The sequence below is a fragment of the Grammomys surdaster genome, unplaced genomic scaffold, assembly GCF_004785775.1.
Source record: "Grammomys surdaster isolate TR1022 unplaced genomic scaffold, NIH_TR_1.0 264, whole genome shotgun sequence".
In the NCBI taxonomy this organism is placed as follows: Eukaryota; Metazoa; Chordata; class Mammalia; order Rodentia; family Muridae; genus Grammomys; species Grammomys surdaster.
Window position 1 is genome coordinate 2,623,357 of NW_021604705.1, and position 25,136 is coordinate 2,648,492.

The following is a 25,136-nucleotide window of genomic DNA, read 5'->3' on the forward strand; positions in this document are numbered from 1 at the left end:
TGCTTACATTTCCCCTTCATTTTGTGTATGTTTTTAAAGTGGAAACAAGTCACCACCACACAGATCAATGAAGCAGAGACTAAGCCGAGAGCAAAGGGCACATGCTCGGCCCTACAGCACACTGACTACTTGCTAGCTGTGTGGCTTTCGACACGTCTATTTCTCTCTGCTTTGGTTCCCTTTTCCATACCGTAAAACTTTCTGAGATATTCTAACCTCATATTGTTGTTACAAAAGTTAAATAAGTGCACGTGAAGTGTTCAGAACAGAGCATGGCATTTAACAAGTATCCAATGAAAAGTAGTTGTCATTTAAACATGAAAACTAAGGAAGTCTTGCTGACATTTTTTTTATCCCATTAGCTCACAATAATTAGTTGGTTCTTTTCAGTTAATGCTGCCAAACACACACATACCCAGTGCCATTAATAATGCACTGTAATTAGCAGGGGTCCTGTGGCTTATTTCTGAGACACTCAGTTGGCATTTTTTTCTTTTGCAATAGAAGCAATCTGGAACTTCCCTTACTTACGTTGTAGGGCATGGAAGAAAAGGGCACAAGTAAAAAATTACAAAGGCAAGTCTTTTGAGTCATTAAAAAAATAGCAGTGTCCACCAAATCTGATAGTCTCCATTCCAACCTCTGAGTCTCCACGTCTGCTCACCCATCCACGCCGCCTTAGGAAACTGCTTTGCCATAGGCCCAAGAGTATGGGGATGGGGTAGAACCCGAGCTTGTCTCCCCCAGCTGGACCTAAACTCTTGCAACTGTGTTTCAGTGAACTGAGAAGTACCCTTCGGTGTAAAAAGAAAAGAAAAAGTTTTCTTTGAGAAACTGAACATCTACATATTGTTCACATACTTACATTCTTAACAGATATTTTTTAACACAGCAATTCCCATTAACAGTCCCTCTTTTTAAAAATGACTTTTTTTGTTTTTATTTAGTGAATTTTTCATTGTCAATGCTAAATCCAGGAAGAATTCTGGAAGAAGAAATGACTAGGTAATTTGCGCTTATGTATATATTGTGAACTACTTCTAACATTCCATTTAAAAACGACCTCATGCTACAGAGCTGTGAGAATATATAACACACCCAATTTCTTTCCCCAACGACACCTCCTCTTATCGTGTGTGTCCCCACCCCCGGTGCTTTCCTTACGGCTTTTCATTTGCATATGATTCCTAGCAACAGGCATTCTTCTATATAACCATAGTAATGCCGGTTTAACAAAATTAGTAAAACAGTTATTTACTGTCTTTATTTCCATTGTGTCACGTTGATTTCAGCACATGAAAGCCATCCACAGCCCTTGCAGTCTTCCTGTCAGAAACCTCAAAAGCCAGTGGCATGATGATTGTGTATGGTTGCGTTTTAATTGCTTTTACTGAGTAAACAGGGCTTTCTGCCCACTAAAGCAGGCCAGAGAGGCTAATTGAAAATAGTGTATAAAAATGGATTAAAAATAGGTTTTAGACACCACCTACCCAATTAGCTGCACTTCTGTTCCAAATCTATTTGAATTTATTATGTTTTTATAAAATTAATTTTAAAAGTTTGAGCCTGCCAAATAGGATGGGTGTTTTTTTTTTAATTAAAAATATGGAAAACTTTACACACAGAACCATTTTACTCAGTTTGAATGTTGACTGTTGTTTGCTGTGTGGTGGTAGTAGAGACACTTTCACTGTAAGTATTCAAGGCCAGGCTACAGTTATAAAAATTGTCACTGATTTAAAATGAACCACTGACCCCATTTTTATGTAGTTAATCGCCGTTGTGCTTTCATTGTGGCATTTTAGGCAAACAGGTTTTCTGTCACACAGTGATCATTCTGCCATTTAAGAAGAGAGAAAAATGGATGTATATTTGTGGTAATGTCCTCTGTGCTTATGATCTGTTTAGCAAAATTTAACTGATTTCCAATTCTGAACTTTCTCCCCAAGAGCCTGCTAGCTGATATACCTGATATCTCAGCCCTTGGGAAGCTGAGGCAGAAGGGTCAAGGGCTGGTCTCCGTCTGGGCTACAGAATGAGTTCAAAGCCATCCTGAGCTGCACAAGGAGACCCTGTCTCAAAACGAAACAGAGAGACGAAGTGCCTTCCCAATTATTTTCCAGATATGCATACTACTATTCGGGACTAGGAGGTGGAGTTCTTGTGGCGGCCTATATCCAAGTCTCATTCTGGACTTTGGCAGCTGGACGACAAATAAAGAAAATCAGGCAAAAATTTTTTCATGCCATCCTCCGACAAGAAATGGGCTGGTTTGACATCAAGGGCACCACTGAACTCAACACACGGCTGACAGAGTATGTATGTTGTTAATGTCACACTTTGGTGAGGAAACGAAGCACTGTGTGAAGATCGACAAGGGGAGCGAGCTTTGAAGCAACGTTAAATTACTACTTTAAGCATTAGACACGAATTGAGTCTATGTGTGATAGTCATTTCTAGAAGCCTCTATAGCTTGTGCCACAGTGGCATGTTTTCCATTTGTTAGAGTCTCTCTCTCTCTCTCTCTCTCTCTCTCTCTCTCTCTCTCTCTCTCTCTCTCTCTCTCACTATTTGAGGACTAAGTGCATGTTTTATTCCCGTTTATCTGTCATGGAGCTTGCTGCAGGCCTGACAGGCGCTAGGACCTAAATGAAGACGGTTGAATGGATGGTTACTAAACAAATATTAAGGGTCTATTAAAAGCTGAGTGTCCTCCTAGGAGCTTGGAATAAGAGCAAACAAAGCAAGGAGCTTCTTGGCGTTTTATTCTGGGAGGGGGAGAGGGTGATAAACCTTTGGCATTCTAGCACGTGAGCAGAGGAGGTCAGAAAAGGAGAGAAAATGAAGGCAATTAGGACTTCCATGCCTTACCAAAAGTTTTAGCTTCCTCTCAGAAAGAAATGGCAGCCCTGGGAAAGTGTGAGCTGCAGTAACATGTAGGACTTTGGATGGTCACGCTATAGTCACACCAATAGTGAGAACACAAACAAGGGTACAGGTTGAATAGTTGAGATACATAGAACCAGGAGTTGGTTCTGATGTATAGACTTTTTGGATTGTGACATATCTGTATACACTTTACCAATGGAGCTTCTTAAATAAAAAAAGCTGAATTCATTTTTTTTTTTTTAGCATCAGCCCAGTGCTCATAGAAAGCTTCAAGTCCTGGCTGTGGTGGCCCAGAGCTCTAACCCCAGCATTCCAGGGGGCTGAGCTATAGAAAGCTAAGAGAGAATGGTCAGAGACTCAAAGCAAACCTTGGCTATGTAGAAAGACCTTGTCTCAAAAAGAGGAAAGGAGAGAGGAAAGAAAGGAGGGAAGGAAGGAGGGAGTAAGGACAGGCAGTGAGGAGGGCAGGAGAAAGAATTACATATATATGTATATATATATGTGTATGTGTATATGTATATATGATATACGTACATGATGTATTTGTATACATATATGTATATCCTGGATAAATGATGTCCAATTAAGAATGGGACTTTTTTTGCCCGTGAATACCCTTTTACTGTCACAATACCTTCCCTAATTCCTTCTTTTTAGACAAATCGATTCATGTGTGCAACATTAATGCTACTGTAATAGGATTAACTAATTTCATAGTGTCAGCTTCAGTGACATTAACTTCTTAGAAGCATGAACTAATCCTGAGTTTCCTTTGTGTAGTATTTCCGTGGGAAAATATCGAAGAGGCTAAGACTCTGTAAAAGGTTCACAGTAGAAGGGGGATGTTTTTCTTGTCTATGTGTCTATTAAATGTCTACTTCACCTTTCTGACTGAAGACCTCCTGCCTGTAACCACTTAGGTGTGATCTTTTTTAGTGACATCTCCAAAATCAGTGAAGGAATTGGTGACAAGGTTGGAATGTTCTTTCAAGCAATGGCCACGTTTTTTGCAGGATTCATAGTGGGGTTCATCAGAGGATGGAAGCTCACCCTGGTGATCATGGCTATCAGCCCCATCCTGGGGCTCTCCACAGCTGTTTGGGCAAAGGTCTGTGAAACCCAGGCATGCTCATGTGTGCTAACCCACAGAGACAGTTGCTTTGTGTATGCAGAGTGCTACTGCCTGCTCAGAGGCATGCTCAGTGTCAGTGGAAGCCACGCCCAGGAACGTTTCATTCACATAGAGCTTTGATATGAAAAGTATTGTCTTGCATGAGTCCAAACACTACAGTTCTTGCTTTAATCACAAGTCTTAGTTTCGCTGTTATCTATCTCCTTGAGTAAATCTTCTGATGTGGTGTATGAAATGACATATATGGCTATATTTTTCTTTAAGAGAACACAAGTTAAAAACACAGCCCTCCAAAATGATTGAACAAATACAAAAGGTAGAGGTTTTGTTTACCATAACAATTACATCTCATTCTTGAAATTTTACATATAGGTTTTGCGTATGTATAATACATACATAAAAAATCATATTTACTGGAATCAGTGCTTCAGAGTTGAGCAATTTTGCTGGCTATTCTTGTATAATCTGAGTGTGAAGAACCACTTAGTTAAATATTTGTATTTCTTTTGTTTTGATTTTTTTCTCCTGTACCATCTTGTTTAACCATTCTACTATCTAATAGAATTACCATTAATAAGTTTGAAAGTACCACTTTCATCATGATTAAAATTTGTGATATAGGCCTGGGGAGGTAACTCAGCCAATAAAGGACTTACCTTGCAAGAATGAAGCTTTGAGTTAGATCCCCAGAATCTAAATTTTGAAAAATCCCCAGTTTTGATGTTCCAAGTTTATAAAGCCGGTGTTGGGCAGGCAGAGGTAGACAGGTCCCTAGGGATTGCTGTTAAACTAGTGTAGCCTAGCTAGTGAGCTCTAGGCCAGTCAAGGGACTATCTTTAAGAAAGGTGAATGCTTAACTCGGAGTAAGATATAATATTAAAAATTTTTTTATTAATATTCTTTTTACACACATACTTTTACATAAGCAAGTATATGTACATGTTACACATACATACTATATTATGACATGATAAAGGAAAAGTATAGTTAATCCTTGAAGGTGTTTTATTTAACTTCATAGTTGACAGATAAAATGTATGTGAGAGATGGAATTTGCCACAATTCCCAAATATACTACTTATAGATTTATGTCTGGTTTTCCTTTCCCTGATGACTCCAGTAGCTCGGATGTAGCCTTTGCAGGAGGTGCACACTGAGACCTGGCTTTAAGGAGGTGAAGCATAGTCACTAAATGTTTAGATGGGTATGGGCATTACAGGTTTGTGCAGATTGCCTTTTATTCTTTCTCTCTCGATGCAAAAGTCATGGCTGTTTCTCTTCTGCACAGATACTCTCAACGTTTAGTGACAAAGAACTAGCTGCATATGCAAAAGCAGGTGCCGTGGCTGAAGAGGCTCTGGGAGCCATCAGGACCGTGATAGCTTTCGGGGGCCAGAACAAAGAGCTAGAAAGGTCAGGAAGTTTCTCTATCTGGTGGTTCAGAGAATCCACTTTTATATGGTTTCATTCATTCTTTTGTGGTATGTGTTTACTACTCTCTCCTCTCCTAATAGTAACCCCTCCCCCACATGCAACAAGTGCCCTTTACTGCTGCTGGCCGTGGCTTGCCAGGCTCTGACTTGCGATTCTCAACCTTACATGTTCTACAAACTCCATTAGAGGCCCCATGATCCCTAGGGACGTACCTGTCAGAAAAACATCTTTAAATACTTAAAAGGTAACATAAAGTGTTCCAAATTGGAACACGGAAGAGAAAAACCCTGAGACGTGGATTTCCTAGTCAAAATGCAGAATTTTCTGTGGGGCTGTGTGGGTCTCTATAAGAACAAGACAGAGTTCCCCACCTGCGTTTCTGCCTCAGTGCCAGAAGCTCTTCTCCACGGCCACGTGCTTGATGACATGGGAACATGCTTAAACAACATGACAGCACAAGCAAACAGAAGCAACTTCATTCAGATAGAATTGATAAAGGGCTGTACATGTTTATAGTATGTATATCTCAATGAGTTTGGGGATAAATAAACGTGTATAAATCAGTAATTTTCTCATTAAAATAATTTCCCCTGATTTAATTGAAATATGACCCACATAAACATCTTCTCTATGTGTGAGATTTTTGATACCCACAACTCTCCAAAATACAGTCTCTGAAAATTCTTTACAAAGTTTCTAGTATTAAATGCAAAGCTTCTTTGATCCCTTCCATTTCATTTTCTGTTTTTCTGTTCTTTACCCCTCTTCAAAGCCAACATGTTTCTGGTTCTCTAACTTCTTCCTTGTTTTCTTTCTCCCTGCTGCTTCCTGTACACAATAGTCCACACAGACCACACTAACCCTCAGTTGGACCTCAGGATGTCGGTGTAATCATGCCGCTCCATTACCCAAGTGAAGGTAATTACAGCATGCCCACTCTCAGGATCACTGTGTCACACTGGGGCACGTGTCAATCTTCCTGCTGCATGCACCTGGAAGCCCCGCCACCCTGCAGTAATCAAAGCGTTGGATGTGGCACACAGGCTGTTTCCTCAGACACAGCTCTCCTCCACAAATGCAGCACTTCACAGTGGAGGGAAGTACCCCAAAGACCTGGGTGCTGAAGGCCTTTCTGTGTGGCAGCACACATTTGAAAAAAAACAAAAAACAACCAGTGAATTCCATGCTTGTTTGGTTTAACTAAAATGCAGTGCTGTTGCTGGGGAGTTTTGATTAAAAGAAATTCTCTAATTTATATGGTATCCCCCCAGAGTTTCTTTGTAGACCCATACAATTTCTTTCCATAATTTTAGACCGTCGACATTGAAATTTCTATACTCTTTGAATCTAGCATGGAAGAGTAGAATTGATTTAACTCGATGCAAAAAAAAAATTAATTTGTTAACATCATTCTGAAGATTTGTAGATATACATATGTATAATCATGGAAGCAAGCAGTATAAGTTTCAAATATTCAAATGCTAAAATTTTATTCCAAATTAAGATGGTAATAGGATGAACAAAATATAAGCAGAGGTGATGTTCTAGTATGATAGGGAAAACAGGAACAAGAATATCAAATTTGCCAACTATGTGCCTATCGGTATACTTCCTATAACATCATAATTTTCTATCAGCCTCATGATTGTCTTCCTAAATAGGTGTTAGTAGAATTCTTTCCTCCATATCTCAGACAATGAAACTAAAATTTTTTTAAAAAAAAATTAAGAAAGACCCATATCTCTTTCGAGATTCACTGCATACCTTTTACCTAGCTTGGCAATTGACGACAGTTTGTAAAGCAAGAAGTCCATGGCTTATATATTAGAACATGTGGGAGTTTGTCCCTTACCCAGAAGAGCAACCTGGGGAAAATTTTCTTTTCTAAGAGAGAAAAAGATGGGCCTCAGTTATGAATATAACCACTAAGGAGTCTATAATAGCCCCCTGGGTTGGTTTGTGTTTTATTTTTTTTTTCCTCTGCCTTAATCCTGACAGGAAGATCCTCTGTCTCCCAGGACTGAGGCTTCAATTCTGGGACAGCCATGGAAACACTAGTTAGTGCAGTAGAGTTTAAAGGAGATGAACCAGCCCAGTCAGGAGCAGGCTTAAGTCTGTTCTCCTGAGCACTCATCCTGAACCAGGTCAATTCCTAGGATACTGGACTCCTCAAGACCTTATCACCTTCATTTCATGGCTTTCATCCTTAACCCCATACTGAGTAGGGAGTGATTATGCTTAGGTTCGAAGTGTTATTCTCACTATAACATTGCCTTCTTTGTTTTCTGGTAGGTATCAGAAACATTTAGAAAATGCCAAAAAGATTGGAATTAAAAAGGCTATCTCAGCCAACATCTCCATGGGCATTGCCTTCTTGTTAATATATGCATCCTATGCACTGGCCTTCTGGTATGGATCCACTCTGGTTATATCAAAAGAATATACAATTGGAAATGCAATGACAGTAAGTAATACTGCTAATAATTATGAGAGATCTGGGATTGTTCTCCACCTACGTTGTCTTTCTCTTTTATATGATTTAGTTTTAGTATTAAGTTTTTTGTGGAAGAGTAGACTGTAAGTGAAGGTGCCTGTAGAAGCCAGAGGTGTAGGATCCCCGTGGAGCTGGAGTTATGGAAGGTTGTGAGCCACCTGCCATAGGTACAAGGAACCAAACTCAGGTCACTGTGAGAGCAGTATGCATTCTTAACCCGGAGCCAGCTCTCTATCTGCTGCCTGCTCTTTTTCCATCTTTCTTCTTTTGGAAGGAAAAGTTGTGATTGTAGGTTTGATCTTTGCTGACCTGTGGATAGAGTTGGCATTCTAGAACATGCAAGTCAAATTGTAATGGCGACTGGGCACAAGATAATAGCATAGGGTTTGACCACTGGAGAAATACATATACATACAAAGGGAAATAAAATGGAAAGCACTTACGATTAGAATAGTACATATTAGAATTACCCTTATCCTCTTGTTGAGTTTAACTGTAGGAGAGAGTTTACACTTATTATTATAGATAGGCCATTGTGTAAAAGACCATTCAGTTCATATATCATGAAGCTTTTTAAAATAGAAAAGAAAATTTATGTTAGTTCATTGATCTATGTGAAAATGTAGATATACTCACAACATGATTGTGAAAATAATACATTTGAATTATACTAATGACTAAAATAAAAACTTTTAAATTTTAAATTACTTATATTCTAAGAATCCATGTATACTTGGTGGTGATTTTTGATACGTATTTTCTAGATATGTATGTTTTTCTCTTCCTAAACTTAGGTCATAATGTATAGATCTTTGGTGATCTTTTCTATGAACCAGTGACATTTTGGGACCATCTCCCATGTTGGGGTTGGTCAGTACAAATCATTTAAACAGAAACATTTCAAAAGTTGCATTTGACTCTTTCAAAATGAAAATTCTAAATATAATTTGGTCCTTAGACTTTCTCCATATGGGAACTTGAATCTCACCATGAATGAGCCTTACAGTGGCCTCACCAGGCCTGGGTGAAGGTTGGGGGTGTCAGTACCAGCTGAGTCTCCTGAGTCCCCTCTGTTCTCTGGCTGGCACTGTGGCGGCTCACACATGCTTCACTTCCACATTGCCTCCTGAAAATAAGGGTGGTGGCATTAACCTTTGCCATTAACCTTGCAGGACAAATTTGTCCATGTTTGTAGCATGAGTACATGAGTGTCTGTGTAACAGGGCTGAAAGTAACTTCCAAGATAAGGAAACTGGCAAGTCGCCTACATAAATGGCTATTACTTCATTGCATTCATGTGTTAAAATCTACTTCCATTGAGAAATTTTTCTCATTGGTCCTCATTTATATTGAGATAAGAGATAGACAATGGAATGCATTTGGGCTTTTGTAAACACATATGCCACTGTTGTTTCAGAGACCATAGATATATGTAGAAGTTTTACCATGCCCGAGGGAAAGAGATAATTTCTCTTCACCTATATTTTTCTTAAATTATATACTATATAAATTATAAATTAATCTGGTTTCCTGAAACTGTATTAGATTTATATATCAGTTTATGTTCCAATGAAACAGACATAAAATGTGTTGTTTTGCATGCTACACATAATGACCATAATTTTGTGTTCTATAAATGAATGAACTGACCGGAAATGGTAGTGCACACCTTTAGTCCCAACACAGGAGGCTGGGGCTGGAGAATGGAGGCTATAACAAGTTCCAGACCATCATAGACAGAAGATACCCTGTTTTTAAAATATAAGGTGAAGTGTTAAACTTCCGTTCATCTGACCATACATAAACCTATAATACCCTTTTAAAGGAAAACCACATGGGGCAAAAATCTCTATGTTTCCTATCGAACATTTTGTACAATTCCTTGCAGATTTAGAGAAAGTGATAAAGAACTTAAGGAAACATTGACGGGAGGGTCCTTTCTCCAGTGACATTAGCTTCAGAGCCAATGAAGTAGGTTTCAGAAGTCCCTCTGACTAATGCCTATATGTCATCAGGGAAAAAAGAGACAAATAGTTTGGCAGACATCCAAAACTTATTTTTGATGCATACAAAGGGAAATAAAATAAAAATAAACATATTTAGGTAATGAATGCTGTCTTAATTTTTATAAATTTTGCTCTTTACTGATGCAATTTTATTTTTAGCAAGATGATAGGGGCCTTATCACACTAATTATATGCATGTATCAAATTATCACAATGTGTCCCATAAAGATGTACAAATATTGCTTCTCAATAAGAAATGAAAGTTACTAAGTGTCCAATAAATCCTAAATTCGCTCCTTCATATATTATATTTCAAGCAAGCTCTAACTCAGATGATGGTGTTCTGTTTCTAACGGTTCCTCACTCTTTTGCTCAGGTCTTCTTCTCAATCCTCATTGGGGCTTTCAGTGTGGGGCAGGCTGCCCCATGCATTGATTCTTTTGCCAATGCAAGAGGAGCGGCTTATGTGATCTTTGACATTATTGATAATGTAAGTCTTTCATTGTCTCAAAGCTGAGGGAGTCATGGTGGTGTTGATAATTGAGTGTCAAATCAAGTGTATTAAGTTATTTAGTAAGATACACTGTAACTACAGGAAACTACAAGTTTATTTGACGATGTAATAGCACTGATCTCACTTCAGTGTGTCTATATTAGTCCATTAGTATAGTGTAGGATAAAGATGCTTTTTTTCCATGTTTACCTCCTTTATATGTGATAGCCAGATTATGATTTCTGTACAGAATAGTGAAGGAGGGGATAGATGGCATATAGGACCAAAATAACAGTGAGCTTTGCTATGATGTTTGCTCTTCTTTCGAACCTTAAATCAACTACATTGAATAAATAGAACCGACTACATTGGATACGAAAAGATTTACTCACTAGAAACATGTCATGGTCTATAAGGTACTCTGCCTTGAATTATGATCTACCTGCTGTTCTTCAGAAGATATGGTACACTGCTTGAGTTATGGTCTCCCTGCTATTCTTAAGATGATATGGTACACTGCTTTGAGTCTATCTGCAGTTGCTAAGCAGGATCTTGCAGTTGCCAAGCTTCAGAGGACATTGTGCAGGTGGGGAAAGGTAGGGGGTGAGGGTAAGGGCGAGGGTCCTGGCTTCTGGCATCTCCCCCTTCTCTGTTTAGTTAGAGAAGGCATCTTATGATCAATCCCAACTATGTGAATTTTGAATTTGGATGTCTAATTATGGGGGGTCTTAGACAAGTTCACAACCCCAAAACATTGATGTGAGGCGAGTCACATCGATGGTCGAAGGCTTTAGGCTGTCGACGATGGGCAACGTCAAGGGACTCTGATGTGGGTGAAAGGAGGGTGAGAGCCCTGTCTTAGGCCATGTAGGCTGCACCCACTCCCAGCACCATGCACTCCTTTTCGGCTGCATTGGGTGGGCCCCTGGGAAGTGGACCTACAATAATCCCGTCATTGGGCTAACTCACAGCCATCCTAGTCCCTTTGTGAATGTTCAAGTTACCAACCATTTGTCAGTTTGGGGTGTAATATTGTCATAAAGGAAGGCTCCCCAATGTTAGCGGCCATATCAAGGCAAGGCACAGGCCAAGCAGATTTTGTACTTTTCCACCACCTTGCCCTTCTTACCCCCTCCCCTTGTAAAACATGCTATAAAAAAGCATTAAAAAAAAAAGAAAAAAAAAAGAGTATGAAGCGTAATACATAGACATTGCAATACTCGGCTTTAAAAGTTCTTGATGTCAGAGGCAAATATAGAATAATTAATAGCAAAATGCTCCATTCCCCTTTTTTCTTATTTTAAGTAAAATTTTGTGTTACGAATTCCACAATCAAATTTTATAAAAACATGAAATTCCCTGGACAATGGTACTAATAAGTGTTTCCAAGTATTTGGGCTACTTTGTTAGAAAAGTGTGTGTTTTCAATGGAATGTCAGTAATTTCAATCACAGTTGCTTTCTTTATCTTTGACCTAATGCAACACAATTGCTTAGCTTCCTTCTCCTTGTACTTGATTCCTGAGTATCAACTGGGTCCATTCTCACATCTAACTTCCTAGAAATTTATGTGAGAAACATTCAGTGAATAAATGAATTTTGCATTCCTTGAGAACCAAAATATAAATTTTACCATTTTATGTTATTTGCCAATGGTAGTGGTGATACAAAATAAACACTTATTTTTTAATAATAATATAATTATAATTATAATGAGTATGTTTTTATGCATGCAATAATCTTTAGGTTATTTAGAAAACGCTGCCTATTTTTGTAAATGTCTGAATGGCCTTTAGAATCATGTCAACACAAAATTATACGACAAGAGTCAGGATTTTCTGTCTGAGTGCTTCTACATTGGATACCATACCAACACCTATAAACAGTTCAGACATGCTACTTTATTGTCTTTAGTTATAGGGGTAATGACATAGAGTTTAAAGTTTCAATGGATGAAACTTAATCCACTAGTAAAAGACTAGGAATAATAAAAATGGAATGAACAGAGAAAGGAAAGAAAATATTTTATGCAAGTCAATTACCAATATCAGATAGATTACAAAATAACTTGTTTTAATTACAGTATTGTTGTCTACCAATTGTTTCCATTATGGAAAAACAGTCTTAGATGTAATGCCTACAAAACCATCGGGATTCAATGTATGTCACTCAATGAGTAAATAAATCAATTTCCTTTCAAGAAAATAACGTAAAAAAAAAAAAAAAAAGATTTACTCACTAAAGCAAGCCATTGCATTTACACAGTAAAGTTCAAAGTTGGAAATTGAAATTATAGAAGTAGATCTAATTTTGAATTCTAAGTGTGTTGGAAGTTTACAAGGTTCCTAAATGATACTGTGCTCATCATTCACTCCATCTTCTCGATTCTATTTATTGTTTAGGAAGAAATAAGTTTCACTAAAGGCGGAAATAACTGGACTTATCTAATATGTTTTTGTTATTTGTCTAAACATGTATAGCTGACCATTTGTAAAATTTATGAATATATGCTGGAAACCGGAAATAAAGTATTGCATGAAATAAAATGAATATTCCCTATGCATTTTCAGAAAAAAAGTTTTAATAAATCATACACATGTATACACACATACATGCACATACACTTGTACACTAACATGCATGCAGATACACATGCATGTGTGCGCACACACCCACACACACATACATATTCCACATATTCACTGTGTGTTCGCTCACATGAAGGAGATTATGCTACTCCAAGCTTTATTTTTAGAATTTAATGCACCCTATTCCTTAAAAATACAATTGCTTATTGGATAAAATAGTCATTGAATTTTGTTTTATTTAGAATCCTAAAATTGACAGTTTTTCAGAGAGAGGACACAAACCAGACAACATCAAAGGAAACCTGGAGTTCAGTGATGTTCACTTTTCCTATCCATCTCGGGCTAATATCAAGGTACGGTCAGCAACACTAGTTTTCTAGCTTAAGTTGATCTCGAGAGTCTCATTCCTTTGATATTTATGTACTTTGTCCTATTGGAGTTAAACTCTTAGTTGATATTTCTTTTCTAAATTCTCAATAGAATTGAATTATTCTTTTCTTGGAACTTTGTCGTGAAGTGTGCTCTTCCTCACTTTCTTCTGCAGATCTTGAAGGGCCTCAACCTGAAGGTGAAGAGCGGACAGACGGTGGCCCTGGTCGGCAACAGTGGCTGCGGGAAAAGCACGACTGTGCAGCTGCTGCAGAGGCTCTACGACCCCACAGAGGGTACGGTAAGTGGGAAGAACCAAGTTCCCCAAAGTGGTTCAAAACTCGTGCTGGACGCGGGGCAGACGGTGCCCACACGCCCTCACGCAGAGGCAGTCCCGGGAACCGCAGCTCCGTCAGCGGGACTCGGGACTTGGCTACACTCTCTGCTGATGGTTCAATCCCACCCACGCCGCCGTGGGGCTTGGACTGTCCACGAGCTGCAGGCGGGTGCAGGGTCCCAGAGCAGTGGCGCAGGGGAGGAGGGGGTGCCCAGAATGGGACAGCCCATGAGGGCCCAGGTGCACGGACCACCGCTGCAAGGGGGAGAGCCCCGCAGGCTGCTGGAACAGGGAGAGCTTTGCAGCCGGAGCAGGGAGTGTGAGAAGGGCTTTCCCACTTACACAAAGAGAGTCCAGAGTCCCAGGAAACACATGGAATCGAAGATATGGAAGTTTTATTGATCATGTTGATGGTTGTATCTGAATGGTGGTGCTCTCCCACAAAATGCCAGGAAGGGCTTCCCTATATTAGAAGTGGGAGAGTGGCGGGGCTAGGGCCTTTAGGTAATATGTAAATCTTGAGGCAGCGACCTGTTTCATGGCCTCTACCTGTGCCCTACGTGACCCACTGCATGTTAGGTCTCTGGGTTCTGGGGCGTGGCTAAACACCCCAGGATTTCTACAGTCCCACACCCCAACACCGGAAGTTGGGCAGAAAGAGGCCCTTAGAAATTGTTTCCTGCTGGCGGTGGTGGCGTACGGCTTTAATCCCAGCACTTGGGAGGCAGAGGCAGGCGGATTTCTGAGTTCAAGGCCAGCCTGGTCTACAGAGTGAGTTCCAGGACAGCCAGGACTATACAGAGAAACCCTGTCGCAAAAAGAAAAAAAAAAGAAAAAGAAAGAAAGAAAAGAAAAGAAAAGAAAAGAAAAGAAAAGAAGAGAAATTGTTTCCTTAGAAATAAATCCTTACATGGGTCTGCTTTTGGAAAGAGTATACAATGTTGCAATGCATCTGGAAAAAGATGTATTTTAGGCAGGGGGACAAATGCCTTTAGTGGAAGCCTTGAAACAGCAGGGTCTAGAAAGGACTCTTCTATTATCCAAAGACTAAGACAGTTCTCCCAATGAGTTTGATTTCCCCAAACAAATCCCATATAGTTATTCTTGACAGCCTGGTGGGAGGGGTCACAAATCTTAAAACAGCAATTAAATTCAGCAAAATAATCATTTTCTTCAGCTTTGGACCTTCTAAAAGAAATAACTGCATAGCACAGAGAAATCTGAATCTCCAGAAGGTGTACAGAATAGGTCAGAATGTTCTTTCTTGCAGGGAACACACATGCCCTTCACATAGCTCTACTAATTACTTTCATTTTGACCCACTTGATTTATTGTCCTTTCCTATATATGCATTCTAAACACACACATACTTCAGAATATGTTTCTGAAGAAGGATATTCTCTTACATAGAGAACAATGATCAGTACTATTGCAATCCTAAATAGGCAACACTAACTCACAGTTTATATTCTTCAGTTGTCACAACGTAAGGACATTGGGTTTTCCGATGTTAGTCAACAACCATAAAACACAAGTTTACAAATGGCCTTAGCTTTCCTCCTGCTTTGACAAACAGTGTAACCAAAAGCCACTTGGGAGAGAAAAGGGTTTATTTGGCGTATACTTATAGGTATTATTAAGTCAGGACAGAAACTCAGGCAGGAGCTTGGAACAGAAGTCAGGGAGGAAGTGTGCTTGCTGATTCCCTCTGCATCACGCTCAGCTACACTCTATAGCCCAGAACCACCTTCTCTGTGGAACTACCCACAGTGTGCTGGGCCTTCCTATACCACTTGACACTTTAGTATTCAAGAAATTAATGAATTCTAGGAAAGCAACCCTGATTATTATAGGATATGAGTAAGTTAATGACTTTAGAATAAATATAGAGAGTTATTTTTCTTTGTGGGTCTCGGTAGATCTTCCACACCCCCACGGATGACCACATCCAAGAGTACGTAGTCAGCACAGGCTGGACTCCACAGGTGTCTGAAATGAGGACTCAGAGTTGTGGGCGTGGAGGGGGAGGTGAATCTGGGAGGAGTTGAGACAAGAGGATAGATGTATCAAAACACAAAGTACAAAATTCTTAAACAATTTGTTTTTAAAAGAGAGGATAAATACATATTTTTGATAAATGGTTAGCTTAAATGATTGGTTATGGTGGATACTGGGAGAAGGGCAATCATTTCTTTACTTCTATACCTTACTCCCATGAGCACTCCAGGCTCTAAGAGATATTTCAAACACATAGATGGTCTTGGTTAAACTCACTAGATTAAACAAACAAACCAAAAAAAAAAAAAAGAAAACCAGCAAAAAGACATGAGCTATGGAAAGGATTTTAGGGAGAAGGTAGAAGTTGAGGGTGAAAATAAACAGAATGTGTGTGTGTGTGTGTGTGTGTGTGTATACGTGTACGTGTGTGTATGTGGGAGTGTGAGTATGTGGGTATATATGTATGTGCATGTATGTGTGTGTGTTGGTATATATGTGTGTGAATGTTGGTATGTATTTGTGTGTATGTGGGTATGTATGTATGTGTGTGTGTATACATGTGTGTATGTAAGTATATTAGGTATGTATTAAATTGCCGAAGAACAAACTTAATTAAAGAGTGGTCAGCATTGCAAAGACAAACTGCTCCTTCACATCCATTACTTATGAAGCAAGAGAAATGGTTCCCAGTTCCAACAAGGTCAAATGAAGCATGTGTATTATATATTTCTATATATATATATATATATATAATTATTTATAAAGACTCACTCATTTAGCTTTTGTTCATCAAGGAATAAATGCCCTGCAAACACTAGCCATTTACAGTAAAGCGATTGATATTGACATAGAAACATAAATCATGTCTTTCAATTTAATGATTCTTTGCTCTTCTAACAATTAAGAAAATATCAAATGGCTAAAAGCTAAGAAATGATAAAGTAGATTACAGTGTGTTAAGCAGAGCAAAACACCAAAGTGTCATCTAGGTACATGTGGGCTCGTTAGATAAGGGGACATTTTAACTTAAATTTAATGTTGGAAATTTAAAACAGTGGCATGCCTAAAACCTACCTGGGGCTGGAGGCTAAGCCCCAGGGAGAGAGTGCTTCCCTGAGTATACAGAAGGCCTTGGGGTCATTTTTTTAGCACTATGAAAATTAACTAATATATCCAAATTTTCTTATGGTGGATAACCAGAAATCCATTCTTGAAATGTATATATATATATGAAAATATCAGAAAAATATGGTTGCTTTATTTTATTCCTGCTTATTGCCATCTACTTGTTATTTCTAACTTCTGAATGGATTCAATACTAATAAAGACCTGTTGTGCCTTAGAAATCAGGTTGTTTAAAATATTGACTAGGAAATCCTTCTTTCTTTCAGATTAGCATTGATGGACAGGACATCCGGAACTTTAATGTCAGGTGTCTGAGGGAAATCATCGGTGTGGTGAGTCAAGAGCCCGTACTGTTCTCTACCACGATCGCTGAAAATATCCGCTATGGCCGTGGGAATGTAACGATGGATGAGATAGAGAAAGCTGTCAAAGAGGCCAACGCCTATGACTTCATCATGAAACTGCCCCAGGTAAATCCTCCCTTAAAATCACAATTGAGACATAAGGGACTGAGCTCTTGCTTCAAAGGCTAAGCTAATGTTTGGGCTACAACGTTGTTCAACCTTGCTGGGTAAATCCCTTAAATTGTTCAGGTAAGGCTTCCAAACTGTATTCTGTATGTAAATAATATAGGTATTTGTTGGCAATTATTGCAATTCAGTGTTAATTTATTATACTTTATGATATACTACAAGAGTCAAAGCTTCAGTTGTCTTCATTTATTTCTACAAAACTACACTTTCGTATTTAAAGTATTTTAAGAAGGCTGACATATAACTTAGTGGAAGAGGGCTTGCCTAGCATACTCCAAGGCCTGTTTGACTTTGATCCCCAACACTGTAAAATTGAATGAATGAGTGTGTTTTGAGAGCTTTTCTGGGTTTTCTGTTTAGAAATTTGACACCCTGGTTGGTGATAGAGGGGCGCAGCTGAGTGGGGGACAGAAACAGAGAATCGCTATTGCTCGCGCGCTGGTCCGCAACCCCAAGATCCTCTTACTGGACGAGGCCACCTCAGCCCTGGATACAGAAAGTGAAGCTGAGGTACAGGCCGCTCTGGATAAGGTCAGTATCGGGAGGTAAACACCCAGGGTGGGGGACAGGGAGCAAATTGTTTTGCAGACTTTTGCCAGTTCTTTGGGAATCTATATTGAGAAATAAAACCCAAAGGGCAAATGAGGTTGTCTCCTGGGCTTTATTGATTTCTCCTGGCCTGTTACGTTATCACAGAGAGAGTCAATGACCTTCATTCGCTTCCACCACGGTTCAGTGAACTTAGATCCAGGCTTGTGGGAGGAACCGTGTGCGTTTTTTCTTTCTTGAACACTTGGATTTTATTTGATAAAAGCATTTATGCTAAAATATATGAAGAAATTAATTTGAAAATGTATAATTTTAGGTATTTTTATTTAACAATTCTTAGTGATGACATGGTGTCCTTCTCTTGTGTGTACTTTACTTCATTCTAAATTTTAATCTATTTCTTTGTGTTTTTTTATTAAATCAAAATAAAACACTTATATTGAAGTATATGTGAAAATGCATATAAATACATATGCATATGTGAATGTATTACCTGTATGTATATATGCACACACATATAACTTTGATTGTCTAAACACTGATCTAATTTAAAAATAGCTCAAAATAACCTATTTTGTTGCAGTAATGGCATCATCATTTGTAAATATAAATCTTAATGATACATTGAATTGTATCAAAGTAATGTACCTGCTCTTTAAGGTGATTATGACCACACTCCATTAAAAGATTTGAAATTCAGAAATAAATAAAATAAAAACTGGATTGCAATCACCAAACAAAAGAAAAACTTCCATTTTTAAAATGTATTATTTGATGGCATTTACTGTACTTGTTGGGTTATGCAATCGTCAATACTGTCTCATCCCATAAATTGTTCATTGCCCAAAAGAAACTAGTTGACTACGTCTGGCATTACTCTCAATAGCCGTGCACACATACTAAACTTCTTCTGTCTCTGTGGCTTTATTGTTTCTAGACATTTCATATAAATGTAATCATACTTTGTTGTTATTTTTGTTGTTATGTGTGCATTATATCATATAATGCACACATATCATATACATATAGTATATATAATCTATATACATATAGTATATATAGTATATATAATATATATCATATAATGCATATATGTGTGCGTGTGTGTGTGTGTGTGTGTGTGTGTATCCAGAGGTCAGAAGACAACTTCATAGAGTCAGTCCACTTTTACATGGGTTCTCAGCATCCAGTGATTCTGCCAGGCTTGACACCCTTACCTGCTGAGCCATCTTGCTGGCCTTCATTACTATCTTTTCCATGTAGCACAGAATTTTCAAGTTTCACCAATCTTGTAATCGGCATCAAACGTCATTCCTTTACATGACTCAATGAGATTCCAATTGTAAGGACAGACCACATTTAGTTAACATTTTCAACTGATGAGAATTTAGATCACTCCTACTTCTTTAGTTACTATTATTCTAATTACTTAGGCCAATTAAGCTAAATTATGACGAGTCTATGATGTAGGTATTAGTCTTAAGAGTTTATTGGTCAAATGGAGCTAATGAGTACCAGAAAGGGTAGCCACTGTTAGTGACATAACATTAATAATTTGGTGGGCATAACTCAGGGCATAAATGTTCATCAAATCCATTAAAATAACATGTAAGGTCACAGAATTAGAGGTGTGGTCTGATTTCAGCATTTATAAAAGCTACACAGGGCAGAGTTTAAATGGCAGCAGAATTGGCCCTACTCTAGAGAATAAGATTTTGAGGATCTTTGAGTTCTAATTTGAACTATCCTCAGACACCCACACTACAGCCTTAGAGTCCATTGGAATTATGTTAATATGGGGTTCTGGAGAAGACTGTCAGTTCCCAATGATCTCCCTAAAACACTTCTTTCAGATTCTCTGGTACACTGAACAGCTCAGAGCTAGGTCTCATCAGACAAACGTGAAGATACTTATCAGGTCAAATTCTTTAACTTTCTTGAGTATCAGATACAACCATAGGCTTCCGGAGTATTCTGCCCTCATACTGAAAGTGTTGGCCACCTGTCTGGTCTGGAACTCAGAAGTGACTTTTGTCTTTTATAAAAGAGTGGTATCTGTACTCCAAGCACATGGAACTATGGAGTGCCTCTCTCTCTCTCTCTGCTTGCAAGCAGCATCTGCCAAGGCTTAACTGTGCCTGCTCATTGCTGATGTATTAGTGCCATAATCTTGGTGTACCACAAATCTGCCCTTTTCCTCTTTAGGCTAGAGAAGGCAGAACCACCATTGTGATAGCTCACCGATTGTCTACGGTGCGGAATGCAGATGTCATTGCTGGGTTTGAGGATGGAGTCATCGTGGAGCAGGGAAGCCACAGTGAGCTGATGAAGAAGGAAGGGATCTACTTCAGACTTGTTAACATGCAGGTAGCAGCACATCACCAATGGTCTTCTCTGTTGTCTGGGTTGCTGATATGTCATATAGGGAAACCATGACGAGGAGGCATCAAAATCAGGTGAAAAGAAAGTCTTAAGTTGGAACCTAAGAAAGAGTGAAGGGCTCAGGGGAAGAAAGGCAACTGTAAAAATCACAGTTAATGTATTCATTGGAGCAATAATTATTGATTGTCTGGAGAATGTGTCCAAACTACAGGTCCTTCCAGTGAAAGGAGAAAAATCTACAGTATTTGGGGGAAGGGTATAATTTATAAGTGCTTTGTAGACAAGCCTGGTAAAGCTCAAGAGGCAACATTTGTAGTTTTTGGAAGGTGAACAGTTGGTTTTAAAAACTGCTTGCTCTCCTCAGTAAAATATCATTAGTTTGTCTCAGATTGTACAGTATCATTTTAGTGAGCTTGCAGGATATGTGACCTAAAACTTCCCTACGACTCTAGTTCATAAACTTTAAATGATGTGCACTAACTTTGGCATTGTAAAAGGCTTATATACGTATATTTCAGATTTTCTCCCTTGACCTTCCAGGTACACACCATGAAATATTATTATTTCAATTACTCAGCAGTAGTTATATGAAATATGTTTCATATAACTTATTTTCTCTAGAAACTAACTTACAACTTAGTTTCTCTAGAGATGAATAATTAGCTTGTTTCAATATTTATGTTTTCTTTTTAAACACTGCTAGGACAAGCACAGATTTTAAAATAGCCTCAGATCCCTAAGTTTTCTGACAAGTCCCAGCCTGCTGAACATCAGTCCCGCATTTGGTTTAGCAAGCCTACTGTGAGCCATTGCTATACGTTCAAGAAACAAGTGCCTGCCTGGCACTAAAATGTCTGAGCTAAGATGTTGCTCTTACAGAAGAAAAAAGTAAGGTGATGGTTTGTAGAGCCTGGGGAGTACTGGAGAGGGTAAGGGAGAAGATGATTGACAGGTACAGAGAGGCACAGGCAAAGGGGAGAAATAACTAATGCTCTAGGTCACAGTAGGGTAACATGACTGGCAACAGTGAGCTATGTACTTCAAAGTAGCCGTGAGAGTCCATTTCTTTTTCAGTTATAAGGACTGAAACTAGGGCCTTCTTTATACAAGGCAAACATCCCACCACTGAGCCATTTCCCCAGCACAAGGAGAAGAGGTCTTTGGATCTTTCTAATAAAAATGATAGAGTTTGAGGTGACCCATATGCCAATCATCCTTATGAGCCATGGTGAGCTTATACACATGTTGAAAAGTGCCCTGGTGGCTGGGGACAGTAGCTCAGCTAGTAGCATGCTTATCTTATAAGCATGAGTACCTAAGTTTCTTCTCAGGCAAGAAAAAGAGCCAGGCATGATGGTGTGCACACATTTAATCCCCCTGTTGGGAAGGACAGAGATGGATCCTTAGGAACTCTGGTTAGCTGGTGTAGCTTACTTGGGGAACTCTAGACCTATAAGAGACCCTCTTTCAATAAAAGAAAGAGACAAAAGGTAGACAGTACCTGAGGAACAAAATCTAAGGTTGTCACCTAGCCTTACTTACTTGTTTGCTTGGGCACATACACATTCCCATGCATACATTTGCAACACACACAGACACATACACACACAGACACACACATACAGAGAGAGACACAGACACACACACACAGACACATGCACACAGACACACATACACACACACACAGATACACACACAGAAACACAGACACACACACACAGAGACATAGACACAGACACACACACAGAGACACAGACACACAGACACAGACACACATACACTCACACAGAGACACAGACACAGACATACACATGCACACAGAGACACAGACACACACAGAGTACCACATTGAGATCAATAAATATGTGTAAAATATTTCAAATAAAACACATGTTAATATTTGTTTTGCATATATATCCCCTTAAAGAAACAAGTGACATCAATGTTTGAGTATACTGGAAAGCCACTGATGGTTTTTAAAGGATGGATTTAGTATTTGGACCATATGTCATTGAGCTATTACTGTTTTTTTAAAGAACCCAACATAAAATAGTTACTGAAACTATTCAAAGAGTGAAGTATTAGAAAGTTTTCTAATTCGTTTTTATATAACCTTTTTATCGCTTGCTGCTTTAAACTATATGCAATCATAATGGGTAATGTTAATTGTCACCTTGACAGAATCTAGAGCCACAAGGAGATGGGCTTTTGGGGCGTGCCCATGGGGGATTATTTTGATTTCATTAATGATGTAGGATGATTCATCTTAACTGTGGGTGGAACTATTCCGTGGGCAGAGGATCCCAGACTCAGAAGTGCATTGTGCTATTACTGTGTGTTTCCTGATTGTCACTGCACACTGTCCTTCCATAGCTTTGGCTGTAATAGACTGGAATGTGGGACTACCAGCCAATTCAAGCCCTTCTTTCTCCCTTAAGTTGCTCCGGTCAGGCTTGTTTACCACAGCAACTGGAAAGACACGAAGACAGTAATGGTGCTTTAAACCCATCTTAGTTTTTATTTCAACATAATTATTAGCAAGGCAGTATGATGACGTAGGAGTCTCAAGTGAGACAGCCCATTGTCCTTCCCTGTCCCACTTGTGTTTCACCCATAAGGATGACCTCATACGGGACAAAACTGAACACATAGGGGTTGATGTCAAAAGTATCCCCTCTCCAGGAAAAAGACATTGGGATGGGTATGGCCCTCATGCCTCACTGGACAACAACAGGGGGATCGGAGCCTTTACAAGGTCCCCTTCAAATACTGGAGATCAGGCCTCTATCCCCACCTTCGCAAGATTAGATTTGCCACGGCCCTTCTATACTTAGAGAAGGGAGGAGATGTCAGGGGCAGCCCTGCTTACACACTGAAGGCCTAAAATCAGCCATAGGCCTAAAATCAGCAATAGGCCTGTCATACATGTATACTAACACCAAGTCTTGGATCTCTGTGGAAAAACATTGAAACAGATGGCTATAAGCTAATGTAAACAGGCAGCTTTTGTGTAAATTTACCAGCCTGAGTAGTCATAGACCTTGTAAATAGGTAGCCTTGGCAGACAATACCAACCTAGATAAGGACAAGTGAGTCATAGTGACCTGTCACCTGAACCTTCACCTAGCTGATACCCTGTTCTGAAAGATATCTGTCCCCCACACCCTGAACACCCACACTCTGTTGTCATCCCCTTACCCATGTCCTGCCTTTTTGTGTTTATAACCCCTGTGTGAATAAGTAAAAATTACAATTTGATCTATAAATAAATAAATAAATGAATAAATAAGAAATAAAAGAATGACCTCATACTACACAAGGATTCTGGCTGGGAGACAACTGCTTGCTCTAAACATACTGTATCATATTCTCTGGGTCTTCTTTCCAAGAAAATGTGTACATTTTCAACTGAATGGTAGCCTGGTATGATTAGATGAAAGTAATAAACTACTTGGCCACAGTGCTGCTAATTTAGCCCGATTGGGCCTTGATATTATCACATTCGGTTAGCAGGGCTTGCACTGAAGTCGCCTGAGCCGCTTCCACCAGCTCTGTGGTTCTCAGAACCTGTGCCTGCTTCTTTCTCCCTCGGTCCCCTCAGCATGCCTCTTCTGATTTTTGTTTTGCTCTCCCAGTTCCTTGTTGGTTCTCTTAGAGATGGAGCCAGGGTGCCCCGAGGAGTCACCAGATGCTTAATTTAGTGTCGTGTCTTTGATCTCAAACCTCAACCTGGTTTTAATTCAACTTTGTAAAAAATCTTGATATATGTATTAGAGTTACTGTATTATTCTAAACTTGGAGATTTTGTCCATCCAGACATACATACACACATGCATGCATATATGCACGCACGTGCACACACACACACACACACACACACACTATTTAATGTCTTATCTTGTCATTCAGACATCGGGAAGCCAGATCTTGTCAGAAGAATTTGAAAGTGAGCTAAGTGATGAAAAGGATGCTGGAGGCGTGGCCCCGAATGGCTGGAAAGCACGCATATTTAGGAATTCTACAAAGAAAAGTCTTAAAAGTTCACGAGCGCATCAGAATAGGCTGGATGTAGAAACCAATGAACTTGTAAGTTTTTTCCCACTTCAGTAAAGCCTTTGCCTTAGAGTTTTGCTATTGAAATCCTTAGCCCTGAGGGATACATGCCTCTTAACAGTGGACCACATGTTTCTTTAAAGAAAAGGAAATCTAATTTTTTAATGAATTTGACAGTGACTTAAATGAATGCCAATTAAAAATTTCCAGGGGAAAAGCAGACAAAATATAGTCTTTGTGCTGAGATGTTTAACCTTAAATTCAAATGTTATATTCACATATAGTGAATATTTTTATATTTTATAAAAATAATTTTATAAAATATTTTAGTCTAGGAATAGAAAAGCTAGTCCAAAACAGGTCCTGGTATGATGATAAGAGAAAACAGGTTGTGATTAATTTGGGAACACTGGACAGAGTAAGGAGGACAAACTCATGTCCTTTGTTAATGATAATGAAGCTGCTCTCTATTGAGAAGCTAGGGAGCCAGTCTTTTGTGTCTTCTGCCACGTGATGCTGATAGGATCACTGTTAGAGAGGCAGGGACATCCCATTTGATGAAAAAACTACAGGTTACCTCATATAGCCACGCCATGACTGTCATACAGACCCAGAGCTGTCCATGTCCAGAGCCTCTGCCTCACAGCAGCAGCTGGCCACACCATGGTGTAAGATTCATGCTCATTCCCATGTCAGCAGTAGGCACTGCCATTTACTCTCTAGTCAAGGGCAGGATATTTTTATTGTTTCTAGCT

The 25,136-nt window shown here is 39.2% G+C and overlaps 1 protein-coding gene across 3 annotated transcripts in view; it reads left to right on the forward strand.

Annotated features, from left to right (window-relative positions):
• The window catches only part of Abcb4 (ATP binding cassette subfamily B member 4), a 61,270-nt gene that overhangs the window by 11,492 nt on the left and 24,642 nt on the right, over positions 1–25,136 (forward strand). Inside the window, exons 5-16 of one of the 3 annotated variants that reach the window (XM_028776056.1) lie at positions 948–1,005; positions 2,124–2,315; positions 3,826–3,997; positions 5,310–5,434; positions 7,748–7,919; positions 10,332–10,445; positions 13,278–13,388; positions 13,580–13,705; positions 17,131–17,334; positions 17,758–17,928; positions 20,152–20,313; positions 24,238–24,414. In XM_028776056.1, coding sequence (XP_028631889.1) covers positions 948–1,005; positions 2,124–2,315; positions 3,826–3,997; positions 5,310–5,434; positions 7,748–7,919; positions 10,332–10,445; positions 13,278–13,388; positions 13,580–13,705; positions 17,131–17,334; positions 17,758–17,928; positions 20,152–20,313; positions 24,238–24,414 — 1,784 coding nt within the window. Of the gene's footprint in view, positions 1–947; positions 1,006–2,123; positions 2,316–3,825; positions 3,998–5,309; positions 5,435–7,747; positions 7,920–10,331; positions 10,446–13,277; positions 13,389–13,579; positions 13,706–17,130; positions 17,335–17,757; positions 17,929–20,151; positions 20,314–24,237; positions 24,415–25,136 lie in introns of those variants that run through there. The other 2 variants (XM_028776058.1, XM_028776057.1) reach the window with 2 other exon arrangements.